This window comes from Talpa occidentalis, unplaced genomic scaffold (genome assembly GCF_014898055.3).
Source record: "Talpa occidentalis isolate TD23 unplaced genomic scaffold, MPIMG_talOcc4v2.1 talOcc4.9, whole genome shotgun sequence".
NCBI classification, from domain to species: domain Eukaryota; kingdom Metazoa; phylum Chordata; class Mammalia; order Eulipotyphla; family Talpidae; genus Talpa; species Talpa occidentalis.
In genome coordinates, this window is record NW_023605305.1 from 34,435,030 (window position 1) to 34,457,458 (window position 22,429).

At 51.8% G+C, this 22,429-nt stretch overlaps 1 protein-coding gene across 1 annotated transcript; it reads right to left on the reverse strand.

Annotated features, from left to right (window-relative positions):
• Positions 1-93: 93 nt before the first annotated feature.
• Positions 94-20,110, reverse strand: TTC22 (tetratricopeptide repeat domain 22). The gene is made up of 7 exons (XM_037500295.1): positions 19,126-20,110; positions 6,867-6,922; positions 6,548-6,663; positions 6,195-6,313; positions 4,999-5,160; positions 2,387-2,539; positions 94-1,830 (listed from the first exon to the last, which is right to left on the reverse strand). Exons 1-7 carry the CDS (start codon positions 19,690-19,692, stop codon positions 1,294-1,296), a joined length of 1,710 nt encoding a protein of 569 aa, XP_037356192.1. The 5' UTR covers positions 19,693-20,110; the 3' UTR covers positions 94-1,293.
• Between the last annotated feature and the right edge of the window lie 2,319 nt (positions 20,111-22,429).

A 22,429-nucleotide genomic window follows, 5' to 3' on the forward strand; every position in this document is an offset into this window, starting at 1 on the left:
GAAATATCACCATCAATGTTGAAGTGTTGTCCCCAGAGCACCTTGTGACAAATAACATATTAACCCTTAACACATAAACACTTAATGCTTTCGTATTAAGTACTTTATTAGTATTTATCCAAACCTGAAAAATGCTGAAAGTAAGTTTGATGCACAGGATGGCGAAGGTAGGAAGTGTGATTTTGGGAAAGTCACCTCCCTTCTAGGTCTCTCAGTCTTCCCATCTTCTTACTGACAGAACTGGGGTGTGTGATGGCTAAGAACCTCACATCTCAGCCTGTCCTCCAGCTGTCATGGAGCCATGAGATGCAATGCATAGGTGCTGTCCCGTCCCTGGTAATGTCTGACGATTAGGGGTATGAGCGACGCAGTGAGAAGAGCTCATTAAACAAAGGGAGGAAAAGCAAAACAAATCACAAACCATTATGGGGATCTTGCCATTACAAATTTCTAGAGCCAGCATTCCTGGCATATGGCGAGAGCGTAATCTATAATTTTAGGTTAAGTTAACTCTTACGGGAAGGGTCACAAGAATCCAGCTTAGCCACTCTAAGATTTGGTGACAATCAGAATCTGTCTTTGACAATACAATTCCACAATCATATTCTATGACTATGATTCCAAGAGTGTAAAATTCCAAGAATTTCTTGATTCTATTGTAGAATTTTCAAGATGGAGTGCAGGAGGCACTTCCTGATGGGTGGAGTCCCTAAGTCCCTAGAACAGGGAAGTCAAGCAAAAGTCTGACCAATGGGTTAATTCCAGAGAGTTTGGGCCTTTCAGACCAAGCTGATCAAGGATGAGGCCTGCCGGAAGCCTGCTGGAGTGGCAGGAAGGAACTCTGGGCACACAGTATAGACCACCGCCCTACCCCTCTGTGAAGACTTGCCCTCTGCTCCAACCACAGCATTTATGGCAGCAGGACCCACTCGAGTCAACTTAGGTAGGGGGCTTTTTAGGGAATCCAAAGGCAGACACTTGGGCTCAGATTGAGCACAGGGACTAGGCAACTGCCTTCATGGAGGCAATTACCTTCTGTATCTCAGGAGACTCACTTATTTTCTCTGCATATTTGCAAAATTCTGTCCTTTGATTGGCAGTTTCCCAATGGCCTCTTGCATCTGTCTCCAGCCTCCCCTGCTTTCCTGAATTGGGTACTTCACCTTCGAGGCCACAACTGGCCTAAAGTCTCACTGTGCCCAAATTCCCCAACTGCCAGCCTAAGGGGTGAGCATACAGACCTGTTCCAATCAATGGTTGGTGGGCCTCGGCAGGGCGGGGCTTCCTGGTCCCTCAAAAGGAGAGTGCCCGGCTGCCCCGAGGTGCCCCCATGCCTTCGCCCTCAAGCTCCATGGTCTCGAAAAGCAGCCGCACCAGCGCCGGCCGTCCCTGGGCCACCAAGGTCCGGGCCAGGCCCAGCACCTCGCCTGTGTGACCGCGCCACACCCGCTGCAGCTCCTGGCGTAGGCGCGCCGCAGGGTACTTGCTCTGGGCACGGCGTAGCCACACATCCACCTCGCAGCCCAGTTCTCCGTCGCTCAGCTGCGCCTGGCTCCACTGGGCCAGCAGCACCTCGAGCAGGCAGCCGAAGCCCTCGGTGTGGCTGGAGCCTGTGTCGTCCAGTTCTACCGCGCGCTTGAAGCAAGCCGCCGCATTGGCCTCCTCGCCCTTGATGCGCAGGCACTTGCCACGCAGCAGCTGCAGCTCGGGCAGCGTGGCGCCCAGTTCCGACTCGCCAGCCTTGGCCAAGAAGACCAGGGCCTGGTTCAGCGCCGCCTCGTCCACCGCCAGCAACTCCTGCATTGCGTCCACGCCCATGTAGTAGTAGACCTAGGGAGGGAGGCAGTGGGATGAGCTTCTCTCAACAACCCCCTCCCCAGGCCCACCCCCCTACCTCTCTTCATTGTAGGCCCACCCCCCCCCCTTTGCAGTTGCTGCTACCACTCATATTCCCACTTTTGCTTTCAAAAAATTCCATTTGTTCATTTCTACCCTCCCTCCTTTGACAGTTACTCATTGCACATCTTGGCCTAGCTCTCCTGGAAAAGAGGAGACAATTCTGATTTTGGCTCCAGCCCCACCATTCATGGCCACATAACCTTAAGCGTGGCCATCTCTGGACCTTATATGTAAAATTATGATATTGTCACCTCTCGGTATTCATTTCCTGGACTTGTGGCTAAAGCCTAATGGTTTCATACCTAGAAAGAGCTAGGCCCTGTTCTAAATGCTGTACATCTCTTATGTCATTTAATCTGTAGGAGGTGGGTACTGTCATGAGGCAGAGGGAGGCCTGTATTCTTCCCTGAGTCCTCAGTGCCTCGGTCTGGCCTGGCAATAGGTTTTTAGTAAGTCATTGGCTACCCAAGCCTAGAGGTTGTCTTACCTGGCTGATGTCCAGATAGGTCTTGAGCCCTGGGCACACCTTGACTACTTCCTCCAGGTCAGCCTTGGCGCAGGCCAGGTGGTTCCTGTCGGGCAAGCCCCCAAGCCCCATCTTGGCTCGCTCCAGATCATGCAGGTAGGCTCTGATGTGGACCTGCCTCCAGAGAGTCAGCTCAGGGAAGGTATTCCAAGCCAGGATCCCACCCTCTTTTCTACCCTAAATGAAGCCAATCTTTTCTTAACAGCAACTTGAGGAGGAGGGTCTGGGGTGCAGCAGAAAGCCCTTGAGACTGAGATAAAGCAGTCCTAGGTCCTAGTCTGGTGCCAAATTGGGCTAGCCACTCCCCTTATGGACCTCAACTTCCCTGTCTGTACAAAGAGGATGTTGGATGAAGTAAGAGTCCCCATTTATTGATTCATTCAACAATTATGTATTAGTTGCCACCATAGATGCTAGGCCTTGTGCTAGGTACTGGGGGTGCAGTGGTAATAAGACAGATGAGGTCCCTGTCCTGGTGGAACATAACATTCTAGGAGGGAGATGATCATAAACAACAAATAAACAGTATACTCTCAGGTGGTGATAAGTGCTGTAAAAAGAAACAAGCAGGGTGATGGGGTAGAGGTGGCTGGGGGAGAAGGTTACTTTACATAGGATGCAGAAGTGATTTTGTGAGACTCTACATAAGCAAACAGCTTAGGAAGGTGGCCCAAACTTACAAACATCAAATTACAAATGATTCAAGACCCTTGCTTTTATCTTTCCCTTTTCCCTACACTTGGAACATGTAGAAAATCTAGAGATTCAAGAGGGGTGGGGCAGAGGTGAGGAGGAGGAAGGAAAAGCTGGTCATTGTTGCAGGTATTAATGCTTTATCGTCATGGGTGAGCTCTGGTTCTAAGACAGCATCATGGCGGGAGCAGGTGGGAGGCTTGGGAGCCAGTGGACTTGGTTGTATTCTAGCCCTTCTCTGCTTATGAGCTCAGCAAAGTTGTTCAACCTCTGTGAGTCTCATTTTTTTGCATCTGAAAGATTAGTTACAACTGATATCTTCCATGGGCAGTTACCATGATAATTGAGGGAGCATATTCTAGCCAAGTCCTAGCTCCTGTAGGTGCTCAGTTCATTCATTCATTCATTCAACAAGTATTCATCAAGAGCCTGCTCTGTGCCAGGTGTTGTTCCAGGCACTGAGGACACGCTAGAGAACAAAACGACCAAATTCCTCTCTGCTCATTTGTAAAATGACACAGGTCTGGCCTCTCACAGATTCTTGTGAGTATTGAATCAGACCATGAACCCAAAAATGCTGGGCGAAATGCAAAGTATTACAGAAATATTTTATTTACTATTATGATTAATATTACTATCAATAATTACTACATCAAGTACAATGAAGGAGTTTTCTGCCCACTATATGCGGGCAAAATGATCATGTCGTTGATATCAAGACCAAGGGAGCAGACTTGCTCTTAGACCTGTGAAAGGTATTGGGAAAGGTGGGGGAGGGGTATTAGTCTGTTTGGCCTGGAGTAAAATAAACTCAAAGCTCTGGGTCTCTGTCCCCAAGCAAATGGGCTGTGGGGGCAGATCTGAGTCCAGTGGGGGAAGCAAGGCAGAAGAGGAAGGCAGCTCTTTGCTAAATTTATAACTTTCAGAGTTGAGTGGCCATGTAGTGGAATGCCTCAAGAGACAGAGAATCAGGTAAGAATACCCCTAATAACAGCAATCAATCACTTGTGAGCCCACAGTCCAATAACAACTCTCATGAGGCAGATGTGATCATCTCCAGGCAACAGATGAAGAAACCAAGGCTCAGAGTTTAGGCAAGTTCATTTATCTGTGGTGCCCTGGCATGCATGTGATGCTGTGGGGTCCGAGCCACTCTGGCTGTCTTCGGAGCTCTGATCTCCACTAGACCCCCTCTACCATATCCTGCTGCCCCTCAGAAGCACCTGCTCTGATCTGGACATGGTGCTTTTGATGTTACCTCACTTAGTCTTCTGACAACTTTTTAAAATGGGTGGTTTTTTTTTTTAAGATTTATTTATTTATACAAGAGGAGCAGGAGGGTGAGAGAATTCACCAGCGACAGAGCAGGGAGCAGAACAGGCAGATGGACTGGAAACACTGCTGAGGGGAGCAGTGGGCAAGACAGGAGAGGTCTGCCGCACCATGTGGGTATCTCCCTGGCTGGCCGGGAATCGAACCCACGCTGCAGAGGCTGCAGACAGCTTCACAACATTGCGCTCAACCCACTGCGCCATCGGAGAGGCCCAAGAGAGGTGTTTTTAATCCATATCTTCCAGATTTGGAAATGGACATTTGAAGGGGTAAAAGGCTTGCCTCAAGCCCCACAGTGATAAGTGGAGAGGCCACATTTCAACCCAGGTCAGTCTGACTGCTCTGGGTATTCAGTTAAAATGGGGGGCCATGACAGGTCACAGTTGAAGGGATTTCTGCGGCTCCTTCATCCTCTCACTCTCCAACCTTACAGGACACACACTGCCTGAGGGCTCCAAGACCTTTGGACTCTGGCAACAGGCTCTTGACCCCTGGTCCTGTGCCTGGTTCCTGCAGGCAGGAGGCTGTGAAAGTACTTGTTGACTCACCTTGGCCCTCGTGCAGTATGCCTGCCTGTTCAGCTCTGGATCTCGTAGGATATCCAGGGCCATGTTGCAGATTCCAATGGCCATGTCCTGCTTTCCTAGGAAGTGGAAGATTTTGGCCAGGCGATTCAGGATGGGAGGTTGGTCCTTCGCAATCTCGATGGCCTGGGAAAGGGAGGCAGGTAAAAGCAAATCATTCATCTGATCATTGCCCAGAACTGGCTCAATGGTGCCTCAGGAACCATAGGAACCCTCAGGAGCCACAGGAACCATAGGAAGCCATGTCCCTACAATGCTCTTATTCCCTGATCCACCACCAGTAAGTTTAGCCAGAGGGAGCCCAACAGCTTGCAGTGTAACTAACGAGTGCTCAACTCCTGATAGACTGAGTCATTGCCTCCTGCCATATTTATGGGTCATGTTCAGTGATTCCCCCAGATCCCAGCAACCCACTTCCTCAGACACAGCCAGGGTCTGTTCCCTCACTGTGCAGCACCGGTGGGAGGAGGAGCCAGAACCAGCCTCTGCCTCTCCTCATTAATCCAGCCACCAGCACACATCAGGCACGCACCCCAGGCAGGGCTCAGGCTGGATGCACAGCTGCATGGACATCACAGGGTCTCGGGCCTCCAGGAAAGACTTCAAAACTGAGCTGTGTGTGGAAATTGCCACAGGAATGGGGTGTCAAGGGTAAGGCTTGAACAGCACCTTACAGTTTATAGCAAATAGTTTCCTCCACTTCCTCCTATGAGTCTCTCAATAACCCAGAGGGCAGGTAGAGCATATCTTTTAGTGGAGACTTAGGGTCACACAGCCCGGGGCAGAGCTAGCAACAACAGCCACACTTAACCCATCTTCTATCCAGTCTCTGTGGGCCAGGGCTGGGGGCGGCAATGAGAAGAAAGGCTTAAGGAGAAACAGTCTAGGCTCTACCTGGGAAGTGGCAAACAGCTTAGAAGACAAGCTAGAGACACAGATGGGGTTGGGGGTGGGGAGGGTCTGATTCTTAGGCCAAGAGGGAGGGTGATAAGGGAGTATTTGAGTTTGTTTTGAGTGGAGAGGATGGAGAGAAAGGTCTCGAGGAAGGCCCTTCCTGGGTGGGGAGCGTGATGGAGGGTGATAGCAGAGAAGTAGCAGGTGCTCGGAGAGGAGGCTGGGCTGTCAGGCCCCTTCCCAGTTTGGAAGGGAGCGACTCATACCTTGCCAAAGCAGTCCAGGGGGTCGGTCCCTGAGTACCCACAGTCGTGGACGCCCATGGGGGTGGTGGAAAACGTGTCCTTCCTCTCCAGCAGCATCCCCAGGTAGCACCAGGCCAGAGCTGCCATGAGGGTGGGAGAAAGGTCTCTGAGAAGCAGTCAGGTGGAGAGAGGGAGGGGAGCGATGAGGAGGAAAGAGGCCAGCTCCCCTCAAGGGGTGAGCCCCCCCGGAAGACAGAGGGTCAGTGGCCTGCACTCACTGAGGTGGGACAACGACAGAGACTAGCAGAGCTACGTGACAGGTACAGGTGAGCTGGGCAGACTCTACTCTCCCACCCGTTCCCACGTGCCCCTACCTCGGTGGTGGGGGTCCGAGGACTTGAGGACTTGCCGGAGCAGGGCCAGCGTGCGGTTGAAGGCGGGCAGCCGCCTCTGCTCCTCGCTTCCCAGCTCCAGAAGGATGCCATCCAGCCTGCAGTCAAGAAGGGGGAAGGGCTGGTAGGTATCCCCTTCCCAGCTGTCCCCAGTGTGTTGCAAATGGCAGGGAGAACTTGGGGAGCCGTTGTCATGGAGCGCTATTGAGCCACTTCCCCTCTGGGCCTAGGCTGCATCTCTCCCTCTACCTTTCCCTCCCATCCAATGTGTCCTCCCCCCACCCCCTCCCCACTGCCTGACCTGATGAAGAGCGTTGCCATGGTGAAGTACCAACTCCTTTTCTCCTCCGTTGGAATCTAGGGAAGCAGAGAATGGCCTGTGAGCCTGTTATGGAGGTACCTAGGCCATTGTTCATAGATTCCCCCACTTTTCCTGAACCCCGAGAAGTAGCGAGTACACTCTTGATTATATTCCTGGCCCTACCACTGGTTGCTGAGTGACCTCGGGCAAATTACTTCACCTCTCTGATCACAGAGATTTGCCAAGACAACCTGTGTGAATGCCCCATGTCAGGCACCCACTCAGAGCAAGCATGGCTAGGTTTCTCTCCTCCCATTGGGCTTGTTAAGCTAAGCTCCCCTCTCCTACCCCCACCATGTCCTGGATCCCCCTCCCTGCCAGGGCCCACTACTGGCCACCTTCTTTCTCGCCCACTGTCCACTGCCTCTCCCCTTTGGGCATGTTGAGTGAGCCCAGCTGAAGCCCACGACCACCCTGAACTCTTTCCCATTGTTATTCTTGCCAACCTTGCTATGCATTTAGACCGACTTGGGCACCAGATAAAATATTTATGCCGTTATTTATGGGAATAGCTGCTCCTGCCTCGGGAAGGAATTTTAATGAAAACCAATAAAACCCCCAGTGCATATCAGCAGCTCTGTTTCGGGCTCGGCCCGCCCTCTGCATTCATCTGCTGTCGTTGATCTCCAGGCTTGATTCTGCACTCACCACCCCCCACCCACCTGGGTCTCCTCAGCTCAGGACCCCCATCATCCCTCCACCCCCACCCCAGCAGCGGGGTGAATGCATTCAGTGTAGCCAGCTTTCTAGAACGTAGCATGAGGCCCTGTGTTGGGTGCTGGGAGATGAGGCACTGCATGGGACTTGCCCTCAGGCCCCCAGTGGGCACACAGCCTGGCTAGAGGACTGGGGAGCAGACCCAGAGAGCAGAGATGGACCACGCGCCTGGCCCTCATCATGATCCTTGTCAGGATCCAGCCATCATTTCAATTCACAGCCACCTAGGAGGTAGTTGTTACTCCATTTCACAGAGGAAGATATTGCAGCTCAGAGAGGTACAGAGACTTGCTCATGCATGTGAGTATCAGAGCCAGGATTTGAATCCACTTGTTAGGCTCCAAAGCACATGCTCCCCTCACCACACCAGGGTGCCAGTAGCTAGAGGACAGAGCAAAATGTGCTCAAGGTCATGGGAGGGACACAGATAAATGCAGCAGGCTGGGGAGGAGGGCACTTCCAGCCAAAGACTCTGGAAGTTCTTGCACAGCACGGGCTGTAGGGTGGGTGTGGAATAGCAGAGGTATTTCAGAAATGGCGGGAGTGGGGGAGTGGGCGAGGGCATTCCAAATGAAAGATTCAGCAAGGAGATATATGGCAGCCTGGTGAGCGAGGAACACGCATGACTGTGAATGGGACCTGGTGCTGGGGTGTGTGTGTCTAATGCTGGCAAGTTGGGTGGTGGCTACTCTGGGGAGGTGCTAGAGGGGGAATGGGTGGCAGGGGCACCTGTGAGTCAGCCCCCATGAAGTGGTGTGGCTGCAAATCTAGGCAGGGGCTTTAACCTGGGTCTGAGAGCAGGCTCCATTAACTACATTTCTCAGCCACTACGCACCAAGTAGCTTCTCTGTATGGCCCAGGCTGGGCTATGGGGCAGAAGAGGAGAGGCAGGTCCCACCCGTAGGAGTGCCCTTCTGGTAGGAAAGTCAGAGGCAAAGCCATGATTTGAGATGATAAAACAGCAGGTACCTGGGGAGGGGGTATCCTGGATCATTCAGGAGTGTCCCCAGGCTTCCCAGAGGAGGATGAGCTGGAGCAGGATTTTTTTTTTAAAAGATTTATTTATTTATTTATACAAGTACTGGTACAGTCAGAAGCGCGGGAGGTGAGAGAATTTACCAGAGCCAGAGCCGGGAACAGAACAGGCAGACTGACGAAACACACTGCTGAGGGGAGCAGCGGGCGGCAGGAGAGGTCTGCGCTCTATGCGGGACACATGCCTGGCCCCAGTGCTCAACCGCTGTGCCACCAGGGAAGGTCCTGGGGCAGGATTTTTGAGGACAAGTAGGACTCACCCAGCTGGATGTGGCCAGAAAAGCCATTCCAGACAAAGGGGACACCGTTTGCAAAAGCTGAGAGATAAGTGATGCAAGTGTGTCAGGGAGCAGGGGGTGATGCATGAGGTCCTGAGTGGCTGGAACGCCACTTGGGGGATGAGTCAGTAGGGGTACATCAAGAGGGGGCCCTGAATGCCAGGCTCAGAACCTGGAACTCATTTGCAGGGCAGTGGGGAGCCATAGAAGGGGCTAGAGCTGAAAGTGCTGAGATTCAATGCATTTTTACATTCACATCACCTTGAAGAGTAATCCTGTTAGTTGGGTGGGAATGTGTATATCGGGGCTTTAGCTGGGAACAGCTCTGTCTGGAGGGGAAAGCTGCAGGCCCCAAGAGTTAAAGCCCATCCTCAGTGGGAGGCCTGGCCCAAGCAAAAGGGTAGGATGTGCTGCTGGATTGCCTTACCTGCTGTATCTGCACAGACTTGGATTCATGGGCCGAGCTGGTTAAAGACCTTGACATAATGCCAGTGCCTCATCTTGGAAGGACCAAAGGCATGTGTGCTCAGGCTCCCTGGATATTTGTTGGTGTGATCTCATGACCTTTGGCCCCAGCCCCACGTTGAAGTTGGCCAAACAGAATCGTGATGGGGTTAAACAGAACTTGCCCCCTGCTCCTTTTTCAGACTTCTAACAAAAAGAAGTGCAGCCACAGCAGAAACATATGTAGACTCAGAAGCCGTAATACAAAGAGCAGAGCCTCGATGGCCAACCCTGGGAAGCTGAGTTACCCCTTAACTCTGTCCTTATCTGCAAGGGGTGTGGGTGGTGGTAATGATCTAAGCCTCACAGAATTGTGAGGGCAGTGCTAGGCCCAGAGTACATACTCTAGAAATGTTTGCTCCCTTCCTCCTGGTTTCGGTTGAGCTGAGCAAGGTTAGGGATGTCTAGGAGGCTGTTCTGCCACTGTGACCTATATCAGTTCTCTGTGGAGCAGTGACATCTCTGACCCCGGAGTCCAGAGCATCCTGCTTCACCCTTGCTCTCTCTACCACCATTGTGCTCCAGGGCTGTAGATCTCCTATGGAGGCCCAGCCACTTTTCTGGCCTCCACAGGTCCCTAGTGTTGGAAAGTGATGTGGCGCCCTCAGGGTTTGCCCTGGTTCATAGCCGCTCTCTTGTCTGGCTTTCAAACTGTAAGAAATTAAGTTATGTGCCTGAACCACCCAGTACATGACAGAGCTGGGGCTGAAACACAGGCCTTCAGAGTCCTAGCCCCATGCCAGATCCACAACACTCATTATCTTGACCAATCTTCTTATTAAATATCTTAGGACACTGAGACCACAAAGGCGACACACCACTTAGAGTCAGGGATTAAAACCCAGTGGTTTCACCACCACTTGGATGTTCTTAATTCAAGAGCCTGGTTATGGTTTGCACGAAGCAAGCAATACTACCACCTGGTGGCAGTATGCCTGAATTGCAGGGGCAACTCATAAGCATTAACACTTCCTTCCCTTCAACCTAAAGATTAAAACTGATTTTCAGAAAGTAGCTAGCTGAGTGACATCTGTATGACAAATTCCAAACACAGTCCCTCCTCAAATGCCACTGAGAAGTGGAATTTTCAGGTGGGTTTATGGGATTGCAGAGACAGAATGGAGTTAATGGTATAAATAGATCTAGTGATCTCTGCTCTTGAACTTCAATCTTCTGTCCCTGCCATGAAGCTGTTGGAAGCCAAACACTCTGTTGTGCAATTCTGGCCCTAAAACAAGCTGTCTCTTTAAAAATCCTTCTGGTTGTAACTGAAGTGGTAGCTGAAACTGTTACCAGGGGCAACCTGGCAAGCCACAGTGCGTTAAATTAAATTAAACAGGCCTCTGACTGTCCCCTCCCCTCCTGGAGAAGGAGGGGGCCATTCCACCTCGCTCCTGGAGAATAAAGTTGCTCTGAAACCTCTTCAGGCTGCAAGGAATTCACTTCCAGAGTTGATGGCTCCCAGAGGCAAGATGTTTGGAAGCAGCTGGGTAGGGGCTGAAAGGACCTCTGCCAGGAGAGGAGTGTTTACTAAGGACCTGCCCCTGTGCATTCTGGGCGGGACACCCCATCCATCCTCTTGTTAAATCCTCATCACAACCCTATGAGCCGGGGACTCCAGGGGCTCTGAGGGGGGCTGGCCTGTGTGTGAGTCAGCCAGTTTCAAGCTGGAACAGCTTCCAATTAGCCTGCTATTCTGAAGCACATCTGTGGGAGGGCAACTGGGCAAGACCCAGCACCAGCATTGACCCTGAGGTGAAACCCTTGGACCCCAGTACCAGCCGTAATGAGAGGGGGGCACAGACCCCAGGGGAGGGCTTTGGAGGACATGTCTCAGCAACTCTGAGGCTTCACTGTTATTTCTCTCACTTTAGAAACGGGGAACCCAGGCTCTCAGAGGCAGACGGCTGCCCACTTCACCTGATATTTCAGGCCAGGCCTTTCTAACCTCAAGTTCATGTTCTCTTCCAGCATTTAGCTGCAGTATTTTTGTACAGTGCTTAGCATTTACAAGGTGCTTTCACATAGCTTCCATTTGGTCCTCAGAGTACCCTGCGTGGAATGTAGACTAGGTGAGCATTGCGCTCTTAGCGCAGACGGGAAATCTGAAGTGAGACATTGTCCTCAAAGTCCCACAGTGAGTGTGAAACCTGGACAGGAATCTGGAGAAGTTGCTTTTTGTGCTATCTAATAGCCCACTGTATAGAGGGCTTGCTACGTGCCAGGCACATGTTAACCCATCTGACCCTCTCAGAGACTACCTATGAGGTAGGGACTGGGATTAGCCCGGTTTTACAGGTGAGGCAACTGTGGCCCAGCGTGGCTCAGCTGAGGGAGCAGAGCTGGGAACTAGAAACTTAGTTCCAGAGTCCCTGCTCCTAAGTAGCAGACCAGCGTTTCTCAGTGTGTGGTCCCTAGACCAGCAGCATTAGCGTCACCTGGAAATTTGATAGAAAAGCAAATTCTTAACCCACTGTCTGAGAAACTCTGGGGGTGGGATCCAGCAACCAGTGCTTTAACAGGCCCTCTGCTGCACGCTGAAGTTTGAGGACCTGCACCAGACTTGTTTTACTATACGAGGAGAGTGGAGTGAGAGCAGATTGGCTGGTGTATCTCTTTGTAAATGGGCAAAAAGATCAGAACTTGTGATCCTCAGGGAAGCCTGAAGAACTAAGTGTCTGCAGTGGGATGGGCAAGAGGGGGGTCTGGCCTGCCAAGAAGAGTAGGGTTAGGATATGCCAGTAAGGAGCAGGTTTGTGTTGACCTGAGCTGGTATAAGGAGAGACCCTGACCATTCCACTGACTTCCAAAGGTGACCTCCAAAGAAGGACATGTGGTGGGGGGTTGACTGTGTTCAAGGATTTCAGTAGATCTTTAATATGCACAGAGATCTTACAAATCTCTATGTATCTGAATACAAAGATCTCGTTCATTCTGAAGGAATATATTTGCCTTCAAGCTTGAACTTCAGCCCTGATGACTTTGCACTCTACATATCAGTTTCTGAAAGCTGACTAATTCTCTTTCCAGGATGGGGAATGGCAAGGAGGAAGGAGAATGAACGTTTTCTAGAGCATCGACTGTCCCCTGGGTCCTTCGGTGCGGGGCGACACTGACGCCTCGGCGGCCCAGGTGCACAGCATCCTCCTCCTCTCACCAGCCCAACCCACAGCCCAGGGCAGAAGAGCTGGCATTCAAGTTTAGATCTGCTTCCCTCCAATGCCCCTGCTCTTTCCACCTCATCACGCTCACCGTGTGGAGGCTGACTCTGCAGAAATAAAAGTCACAAGGCGGCAGGCCTCAGGAATGTGTCCTTCCTGCACAACTGGAATGTCCTCTGTGATGACACAGGTGGCCTCTTGGAACTACACAGGGAGCCCTGCCCGTGCCCCTGCTGGCTCTGCACTGTGGGGTCAAGTACCAGAAGGGATTTCTTGTCCCCCAAACAGCCCCTGCTCCTGCTGGTATGGGGAGTAAACAGAAGATGGCATTGGAGTCCCATTTCTCTGAGCTTCCCCTGGGGAGCCTGGAGAGGTTGCTGGCCCAGCCTGGGCCTCAGCTTCTGCATCTCCAATGGGGGGTGGTCCTGTTTGACCTGTCCGTGTCCATCCTCTCTTGGGTTCCCAGAACCCAAGTTCTGCATGGATTTCAAGAATGAGCAGCTTGCTGCTCCCCCTTGTCACCTCCTTTCTGGTCCCAGTTGTGTCAGGCAAACTAAGGTCCTGTGGGTCATCTTTGCTTTGCACTGGTTCCTCTGGTTTGTTTGAATGTATTGGGGCACTTCTCTATTCCACTGACTCTAGAGAAAATGGGCCACCCCCACTAGTCCTGGGTGCTAGTTCATCTCTCACCAGTAGGCGCTGGGTGGGTGTGGAAAGTCTCTTGGCCTCTGTAGTAATAACAGTGACTCCTGAATTTTCTTAGTTCCTCCCATGGGTCCCTGCTAAGTGTTCCCTTAACAGACCTTTTCTTTCCTCTTGTAAGAGGCTGTTGGGCCAGATGATGCTTAAGGCAGCTTTGGCTCTGAGGTCATGTATCAATGAGGAGGGGAGACCTGGTCCCCAAACTTGCCAGGTGAGCAGGGAAAGAAGCAGCAGTAAGCTCAGGAGTTCTGACATGCAAGTGTGAGTGGCATCAGGCCAGCAGGAGGCCGGAGTCAGGCCTTTGGGGAGCTGTCCGCCAGCCTGGGCTTTCTGTCCATGAGACCTGAGTATAGCTCCTGCCTGCACTCATGCTGGCTGCACAGATGAGCCTCAGTTCCTCATCTGTAGAAGGTCTCCCAGCAGATCCATGAGGCTCAAGTGAGAGAGTCTATGGAAGCCTGTGAGCGTATAGCACCTAACACGTCGCCCAGCTTCACCCATCTCCTTTCCAGCTAAACCAAATCAGACCACTCAGGAGGGTGAGTGTGTGTGTGAGGAGAAGTTCATGACGTCAGAAGTTAGAGATTAGGGCCTCCCTGGTGGCGCAAGGGGTTAAGCACCGCACTATGAAGCAATCCGCAAACTCTGCAGAACAAGTTCGCTCCCTGGCTGGCTAGGGAGCAACCCACATGGCGCAGCAGACCTCTCCTGACTCACCTGCTGCTCCCCTCAGCCGTGTATTTCAGTAGATCCACCTGTTCTGCTCCCCGCTCTGTCTCTGGTGAATCCTCTTACCCCCCCCCCACACCTCTGGCCTGTACCCCAGCTCTTGTATGCATAAATAAATAAATCTTTTTTAAAAATTAAAAAAAAGAAGTTAGAGATTAATTCTGAAGTCCTCCCAGTATTGTTCCCCCACCCACCCACCTTATGTGATTTTGGCCTGGAGGTTCAATCCTCCCTCCTCTTCACTGCTCTACCAAGTCCTCCTTGTCCCTGAAATCTCCCAGTCACTCCTCACTCCACTTCCCTCATTTTACAGAAGAGGAAATAGGAGAGATCCAGGGGAAGAAGTTGACTTGCTCACTGCCCCCCAGTAAGTCAGTGCAGGGCTAGGACAGAAACCCAAATCTTGGCCCCTGACTCTGAGTAGGGTCTGCCCCAATGTCACTATCTTCGTCTTAATGCTGATTCTGGGGTGGGGGACAGTGACCTCAGAAAGGGGCAGGAGAAGCAGAGAAGGGGTTGGGGGTGTTGCTTAGAAGGAAGGCCCCAGGTCCCTTTTGGTTCTGGCAACCCCACCAGGGGATGTGGATGAGAAAACCAAATCACCAAAGCTGGCTGGGGCTGGGCCTTCCCTTTGTGGCCTCCTCCCATACCCCTCCCCATTGCGCAGAGAGACATCCAGAGAGGATGGGCATCCAGCCCAGCTCACCCAGGGTGTGACTGGCAGAGCAGGGATCCCCTGCAGTCTGCCGTACTGACCCTGGTCACCCTGCCCAGCCCTGCCCTGGCCAGTATGCTGAGTCCCCAAGGTCTCGGGGTGGCCCTGGGGCATCAGGGGGAGAAGACAAGACAGAAAAAGGGAGGTGGGGGCACATGGGAAGCAATAAGCTGTCAGGAGAGCAGCTCCTTATGGGGTGCAGGTCTTTGGGTTGGCCTCCCCCCGGGGTGGCAGAGCTGTGCATGAGCTTGTGCCCCAGGAACCCCGGTGCAGCTGACTGGCCGTGCCCTCTCCCTTCCTGTCAGGTCCTCGCCCCACTGGGTGCAGCGAACGATAGGAATGCCCACACCTTTGTTTGCAAGGCTGTCTGCCCTGCCTATCAGCAGCCCCTCCTTCCCTACTGCCCCACTGGGCCCCAGAGGGTCATGGTACACAGGGTCACCTTGAGCAAGTCGCTTCCCTCCCCGAGCCTGTTATCTGCTCTGGGAGGGGGACTCACAATACCCAACCAGCGCGTGTCTGTGAGGTCTGAATACAAATCAAAGGCACTAACAGATGGCTTGTTGGAGCTCAGTGCCCGGCACACAGGCTGGGATCAATGACACCCACTGGGTGCTGGTTCTTGTTATCACCCAGGGTGTGTGTGTCTTGGTAGGTGTGTGCATGCGCATTGTGTATTCACAGGAAAGGGGGAAGAAAATCAAATAACTGACTGTGGGGCAGGGATTTTTTTTTAGAGAAATATAAATTTGAGTTGCCTTATGTTAAACAAATTAATAGAGATGATCAGGCTTAAAATTCGGTTTTTCAACTGAAGTAAATTGCACAACAGTCAGATCCCTCTTGGATGTCCAGCTAGGCACTGGATGGTGGACTGAGGATGGGGGAGACAGAAGAGGGCTCCCCCCCTGGGGGGAGGCAAGAGAATCATCTGAAGATAAGCCATAAGCTGGGAACGGCTCTGCTAAGGAGCACGCAAAGCGCTGTGCGCTGGCCAAGCGGAAGCAGGGGAGAGTCTGGACCCCCACATGCTTTGTACCACCTGGAGTTTTTCACATTTTCTCACATAATCCTCATAGCACCCCTATGAGGGAGGTGTTAGAATCCCATTTTGTAGACAAGGAACTGAGGCTCACAGAAGTGAATGACTTTGTCATGGAGACAGAACTTTAACCCACTCTGTCTAATTCCAAAATGCATGATCTGATGCCCACCAAGCTTTGTGATTTGCCACTAAGAATCTACTGTGTGTGTGCTCTGTGTGTGTGTGTGTGTGTGTGTGTGTGTGTGTAGGAATGAATGGCAGATAAAAGCAATCTGCCTCTTCATCTTTTTATAACTCGAGAAAGAGAAAGGGGAGGGAAGGGAGATCTGAGAAAGGAAGTCACAAACACCCACTCTCTCTCGCACACATGCACACACACACTGCTCATTTTTGGAGCACGGGTGGAATTCTGAACTTTTATAATGTTTCCTCTTGTCGTGAGCAGAGAAGCAGCTGTTTGTTGCTCCTTCAACTGCCCTTTATGCTGTGAGCCCCGGGGGCACTTCCCCACCAGGGACAGTCCCGCTAGGATGGAAACTCTTAGACTGCCAGCTGCCCCCCCCCCACTGTGCTCCTGTTGGGGGTCTCACCCTGCTGCTCCACAGTCCCACCTCCTCCTTCCCTGGTCTGACTCAGACTTCCTCTCTGGCCTGCCTTTCGTGCACCCCCCCATACGTGACAACTCACCTCCTTGCTCTTGACATATCCTTTGCCCACGAGGGGCCTCCCCTCGCCATCCCCCAGCCACCTGTACCCCACACCGCACCTCCACTTCTCTGAACTCTGCAGAAAGAGCAAAGGCCTTGAAGTCTCTGTGGAATGGATTCAACTGCCAGGATGACCTTGGGCAAATTGCTTAGCTGGCTATGCCTCAGTTCCCACATCTGTGAAATGGGATCAGATGGGTGTTGGGAGAACTGCCTGAGTCTGGAAGGTGCTCAGAGAAGACATTCGTGGACACGGTCACACAGGGAGTCATGTGCGGCTTAACGACAGGGATTCGTTCTGAGAAACTCATTACAGGGTAAGATCACACAAACCTACAGGGTTAAACCTCCTGCACCCAGGTATTAATGTTAGGGCCTATGTGGACTGCTGCTGTACATAAGGCCTGTTGTTGACCAAATGTGTGGCTGTCTCCATCTCTCAGGTGTGCCCAAAACTGGCCAGTTTATGGGCGCCTTTACCTCCTGATGCAATTGGATAATCACAGTGAACCTGAGGGGAGATCACTATTGTTTAATGTTCCTGAAGCAGACAGAAGCCAGAGATGACAAGTCACTTTTCTAAAGCCACACAGCAAAATAATAAGGGAGGTAGGTGCTGGAAACCAAGCCTCTGGCTCTAACCATCATGAAATCACCACTGTCAACCTGGCTGCTGCTGCTGCTTAGGTACCTGCTCTGTGCCAGGAGCTTCTTAATGTGCAGATGACAAAACAGGGAGCTCCAAATCCTGGTATTTGTAGGGAGGTGCTGGCCATAGCTGCTCTGGGGAGCAGTCGCTGGGCTGGGCCCAAGGACACAGCCTTGGGGGAGGTCAATGGAGGTGTCCTTGAAAAGTGGATGCCTGAGACACAACACTAATGATAAAGGACTGATCACAAAAATCTGCAAAGAGCTGATGAGACTCAACAACAACAAAGAAAAATAATCCAGTCAAAAAATGGGCAGAAGAGCTAAAAAGAAACTTCTCTGAAGAAGAAATGCAAATGGTCAACAGGCATATGAAAAAATGTTCAACATCACTTGTAATCAGGGAAATGCAAATCAAAACTACCACGAGATACCATCTTACACCAGTGAGAATGGCACATATTAAAAAAACTAGCAACAACAAATGTTGGCGAGGTTGTGGAGAAAAAGGAACTCTCCTGCACTGTTGGTGGGAGTGCAAACTGGTACAACCACTGTGGAGAGCTGTGTGGCGATTTCTGGACCTACTAAACATAGAGCTTCCATATGATCCAGCAATTCCACTCCTAGGTATTTACCCAAAGGACACAGAAACATCCATTCCAAAGAGCACCTGCACCCCTATGTTTATAGCAGCACTATTTACAATAGCTAAGCTTTGGAAACAGCCCAAATGCCCCAAAATAGATGACTGGATCAAGAAGATGTGGTACATATACACCATGGAATATTACTCAGCATTCAAAAAAGATAAACACATGCAATTTGCAGCAACATGGATGGCGCTGGAAGGGATCATGCTCAGCGAAATAAGCCAGAAAGAAAAAGAAAAATACCAGATGGTCTCACTCATAGCAGGAATCTAGAAAACTAAGGGACCAGGAAAATGAATAACTATAGAAAGTGAAAATCAAAATCAACAAAAAACTATGAACCAGAGACACTTTTTGGGGGTGGGGGGTTGGGAGGGGAGGGATTGGGGTAAAAATGGGTGGTTGTAATTGTATGGGGAATATAAAAATAAAATTTATTATTAAAAAAAAAGAAAAAAGAAAAGTGGATGCCTGAGACTGAAGGGCCTTCCAGGTAAATGGGGAGCAGAAGGGCACCTCAGAAAGAGACTGCGAGCACGGCAAGGTGCGATGTAAGGAGACCTCGCCCATGGGGAACAAGAGGAAGTAGACTGTGGCAAACTCCTGACTGGAAGGGTGGCCATGGCAGACATCACGGAGGGCTTCAAATGCCTGCTAGATAGCCTTGAATTGAACTGCCAGGCAGTGGGGAGTCTCCGGGGGAGTTCTGAGGGATATGGTGGCAAAGATGGAGCAACATGCCACTGGCAGCAGAGTGTAGGATGAGGCAGAAGGGTCGAGGAGGGTAGGAACCAGGTAGGATAATGGCAGCTCCACTGCTACAGACTGGGGACGTGGAGTCTGGACTGGCAGAGGGAGACTAGAGAGGACCCTGGAGATATAAGGAGGTGGGATGGGCAGAATTTGGGGTGAGATGGGGGTGAGGGTGAGGGGAGTAGAACAGGTAAGACTGCTGCCCGAGGTTCGGGCGGGATGTGGGATTATGCCTTTTAGGTGGGTGTGCACGGGCCATGGACAGGTACTTGCTGGGAGGAGCAAGATAAGAGGGATGAGTTGGCCGGGCTGCCTTTGCAGTGTTGCCGAAGAGAGACTGAGCGGGCAACAGGAAGAGCCAAGGAGCCGGTCCACTCCCTGGCCCAGGAGAGGACAGCTACAGCCAGTTCTGGGACGGGAAGGGGGATGCTAGAGCAAAGAGGAGTACTTATGGAGTACTGGAATAGTACTCATGGAGTACTGGGTGCGGAGATCCCTGCAGACGTCAGGGGCCACCATCCTGGCCCTCCGAGCCTGGGAGTGCTCACTTACCTGCTGTCCGTAGCCCAGCGCCTTGTCGTAGAGCCCTATTCCGGCTGCCAGCACCCGGGCGCGCTCCTCGGGGCTGGCGCAGCCCACGTCGAAGCCGTGCGCATAGCCCTGCTCCGCCAGGCAGCGCGCAGCGCGCAGCTGGAGGGCCCCAGCGGCCTCGCGATCGCTCTGCGGGTCCATGAGGCCAGCCAGCCGCTCGGCGCACGCCTCCTCCTCCTCCTCCTGCCCCAGGCGCCCGTAGACTTGGGCCAGATTGGCCCAGGCGTTGAGGTTGCCCGGGTCCTCGCGGACCACCTCGAGGAAACGCTCACGGGCCACATCTAGCTCCTCCAGGTAGAAGGCGAAGGTGCCCAGGAGGTGGCGCACGGCGGGGCGCTGCGGGGTGGTCGCCACCTCGAGCTCCTGACGAAGCCCTTCCCGCTGCAGCTTCAGGTCCCGCGCGCGGAGCGAGGCCGGCGAGCGTGGCTCGAAGTTCAGCTGCATCTCCAGGTGGAAGTGGCCCGGGAGGTAGTCCAGGTTGTCGATGAGGGCGTCCAGGTCCTCAGCCGCAGCCTCTGGCTCCCCCATAGCTGCCGCGATGCTGCCCTGGTCTCACACTTGCCCCAAAGGCTGCAGAGGGCAGTGGGGAGGGGGCGCCCCCACTGCTGGCCCCGCGCTGGCAGCGAGGGTCAGAAGCCCAGCTCGCAGGTGCCTACGGTTCAGGGCCACCTCCAGGAGGTGGGTGGATCCAGGCGTCTACCTGGATCCACCTGTGGGTGTTTCCGCTTTCGCTGTTGGGTGTTAGACGCCCGCGTTGCGCAACCAGGTGTGCCAGAAAAACAGGTGCATTGCCAAATGCGGCGCTCGCAAACCCTGGTGCATGGCAAAAAGTGTATTTTACTCTTTGCTCAGCAGACAAGGAGACGGAGATTCAGAAGAAAAGTATTTGAACAGGTCACAGAACTGGGCTGTTCCAAGCAAGTGGAACCCAGTTTGCTGAACCCAAGCCAAGCTCTTCCTCCGCGGGCACTGTCCTTGAGTGAATTCGCTGACTAGGAGGGTCAGGACTGCCCTTTCCAGCCACTCTGGGCTCCTACTGCTGCCCCCCAGCCCAACCTCCCTTTGACTGGAGCCTGCCCCTCCCTCTGCTCTTCCTCTGACCATTATTCAGCAGGTTTCCTCTCCTGGATTTCTCTGCCTCCTCTCCACGGTGCACTGGGCCCCTGGGGAAGGACACTTGGGGTCCAAGTGCTGGATCCAATCCTGGTTCTCCATCCCTAAATACTGTGTCTCCTTGGATGAGTTGCTTCAATCTCATACTTAATGCCTCCTTGTCTGTGACTTGTGGGTAACACCCCTTTTCCAGGGACAGGGCACATAGCATGGGTAAACCTGGTAAAAGTCATTCTGGATAGCCGTCTGCTCCCACCTCTCCCCCACCCTGCCCTCCACCTGTGGTCCCAGTTTTCCTGTTCTTGCCAACTCCCCCCACCACCACTGGCCTGGTATCTATCTCCAACCCATAGAAGCTGGGCTGTGCTCCCTGCCGCAAGGCTGCAGTGCCTGGCTCTTGTAGCAGGTCTGCCCTTGGGAGTCCCTCCGGCCGCTCAGTCCACCTTGGTTCCTGAAACCCTGTTGCTTTATCTTCCTGAAAAACACACCAGCATTTTTCAGGAGAGGAAATAGAGCTAATTAGTAAATTTGAAAAAAAAAATTGACTTGAGCAATAAAAAGATAAATGAAAACAACATTCTGATGCTTTTTTTTAAAATCTGTAATTTTTAAAAAATAAAATCTAATAATTTTAAATAAAAAATCATTGCTATGAAGTGCTAGGGATTGTGAGATAAAACGTGGGCTTTTACCTGCTTGGGAGGACCGGGGTGGAATATCAGGATGTCTGGCTTGTTTTTCTTCTTTTTATTATGATAACATATCCTTAACATAAAATTTACTATCTCAGCCATTTCTAAGTGTCCATTTCAGCAGCATTAAGTGCATTCATATTGCTGTGCAGCCATCTTCACCATCCATCTCCAGAGCTTTTCATCTTTCCAAATGGAACCTCTGTAACCATGAAACAAGGACTCCCCAGTCCCTCCTCCCCCCACCCTGGAAGCCACCCTTCTACATCCTGCCTCTATGAACGTGACAATATCTGTCTTTTTAATCTGTCTTATTCATGTGTAATCTTGTCAAAGGTCATCCATATTGTAATTTGTGTCAGAATTTCCTTCCTTTTCAAGGCTGAATAATATTCCTCCGTGTGTGTGTGTGTGTGTGTGTGTGTGTGTGTGTGTGTGTGTGTGTATCCTCCAAATTTTTTTTTCCATTTATCCATCAGTGGACACTTGGTAGGTTGTTTCCATTTTTTCAGGTATTTGGAACAATACTGTTATGAGCCTGGTATACAAACATCTGTTGGAGTCCCTGCTTTTAATTCTTTGGGGTATATATACAGAACTGGAATGGTTACGACATATGTTAATTCTATGTTTAATTTTTTTTTGAAGAGCTGCAATCCTGGTTTTCCATAGGAGTTGCACCATTTTATACTCTGACCAATGGTGCCTGAAGTTTCCATTTTCTCTACCTCCTTGCCAATACCTGCTATTTTTTGTTTTGGGTTTTTTTGTTTGTTTTCATGTAATGGGCATGCTAATGAGTAGATTTGGCTTTTGTTCTAACTGAGAAGATGAGTAGGAATTGGCTGGGGGAGGGAGGTTTCAGGTGCATTTTGGCCACAGCAAAGACACAATAAGGCCAGAGACTTGCCAGTGCTGGGGGTGTCCTGGGGACTGAACAACCCTTTATGGCTGACACTCACAGACATGGGACTGAAGGCAGCAGCCAAAGCCCCATTGCAGAGACCTAAATCCTGGCTGAGAAGCTTGACTTGACTCTGTTGACATAACAGATGAATGCAGAGCCTGGATGAGTTAGAAACTCTTGCAGCCAGGGAGCTCAGAAACCCAGTCATTAGCCCCATATCTGGTGTATGATCCTATACCTCACCAGATGTGACCAGGCAAGGAGCTCTCCCTGTCTGAGCCTTAGCTTCCTATTCCGTATAACAGGGGTGGCAGCGGGTTGCAGCAGTCCCTATAAGAGAGAATGAGTTAGTTGTTCTGATCACTGAGTCACTGTGGTGAGGGGCTTCGGGCTGCCTAGGGCAGCAGGCTGCTTTGCTGCAGAGCTGACTCTCCTGGCTGGCTCTGACCTGCCAGGCTGCCAGGACTGCCAGCCCAGCAGACCTTGGCCTATATCCTGTGGTCACACCTCTGTTAGTCCAAGAGTCAAGGGGCTCAGACTGGGAGAGTTGAAG

What these genes read in the sequence shown, in the direction of transcription:
- TTC22 (XM_037500295.1), bottom strand. Translation starts at nt 19,692, where the DNA reads ATGGGGGAGCCAGAGGCTGCGGCTGAGGACCTGGACGCCCTCATCGAC. An exon ending in CGCTGGGCTACGGACAGCAG is followed by an intron (nt 6,923 to 19,125) that starts GTAAGTGAGCAC and finishes CTGCTTCCCTAG; the next exon opens with ATTCCAACGGAGGAGAAAAG. An exon ending in CTCGGACCCCCACCACCGAG is followed by an intron (nt 6,314 to 6,547) that starts GTAGGGGCACGT and finishes CCCTCATGGCAG; the next exon opens with CTCTGGCCTGGTGCTACCTG.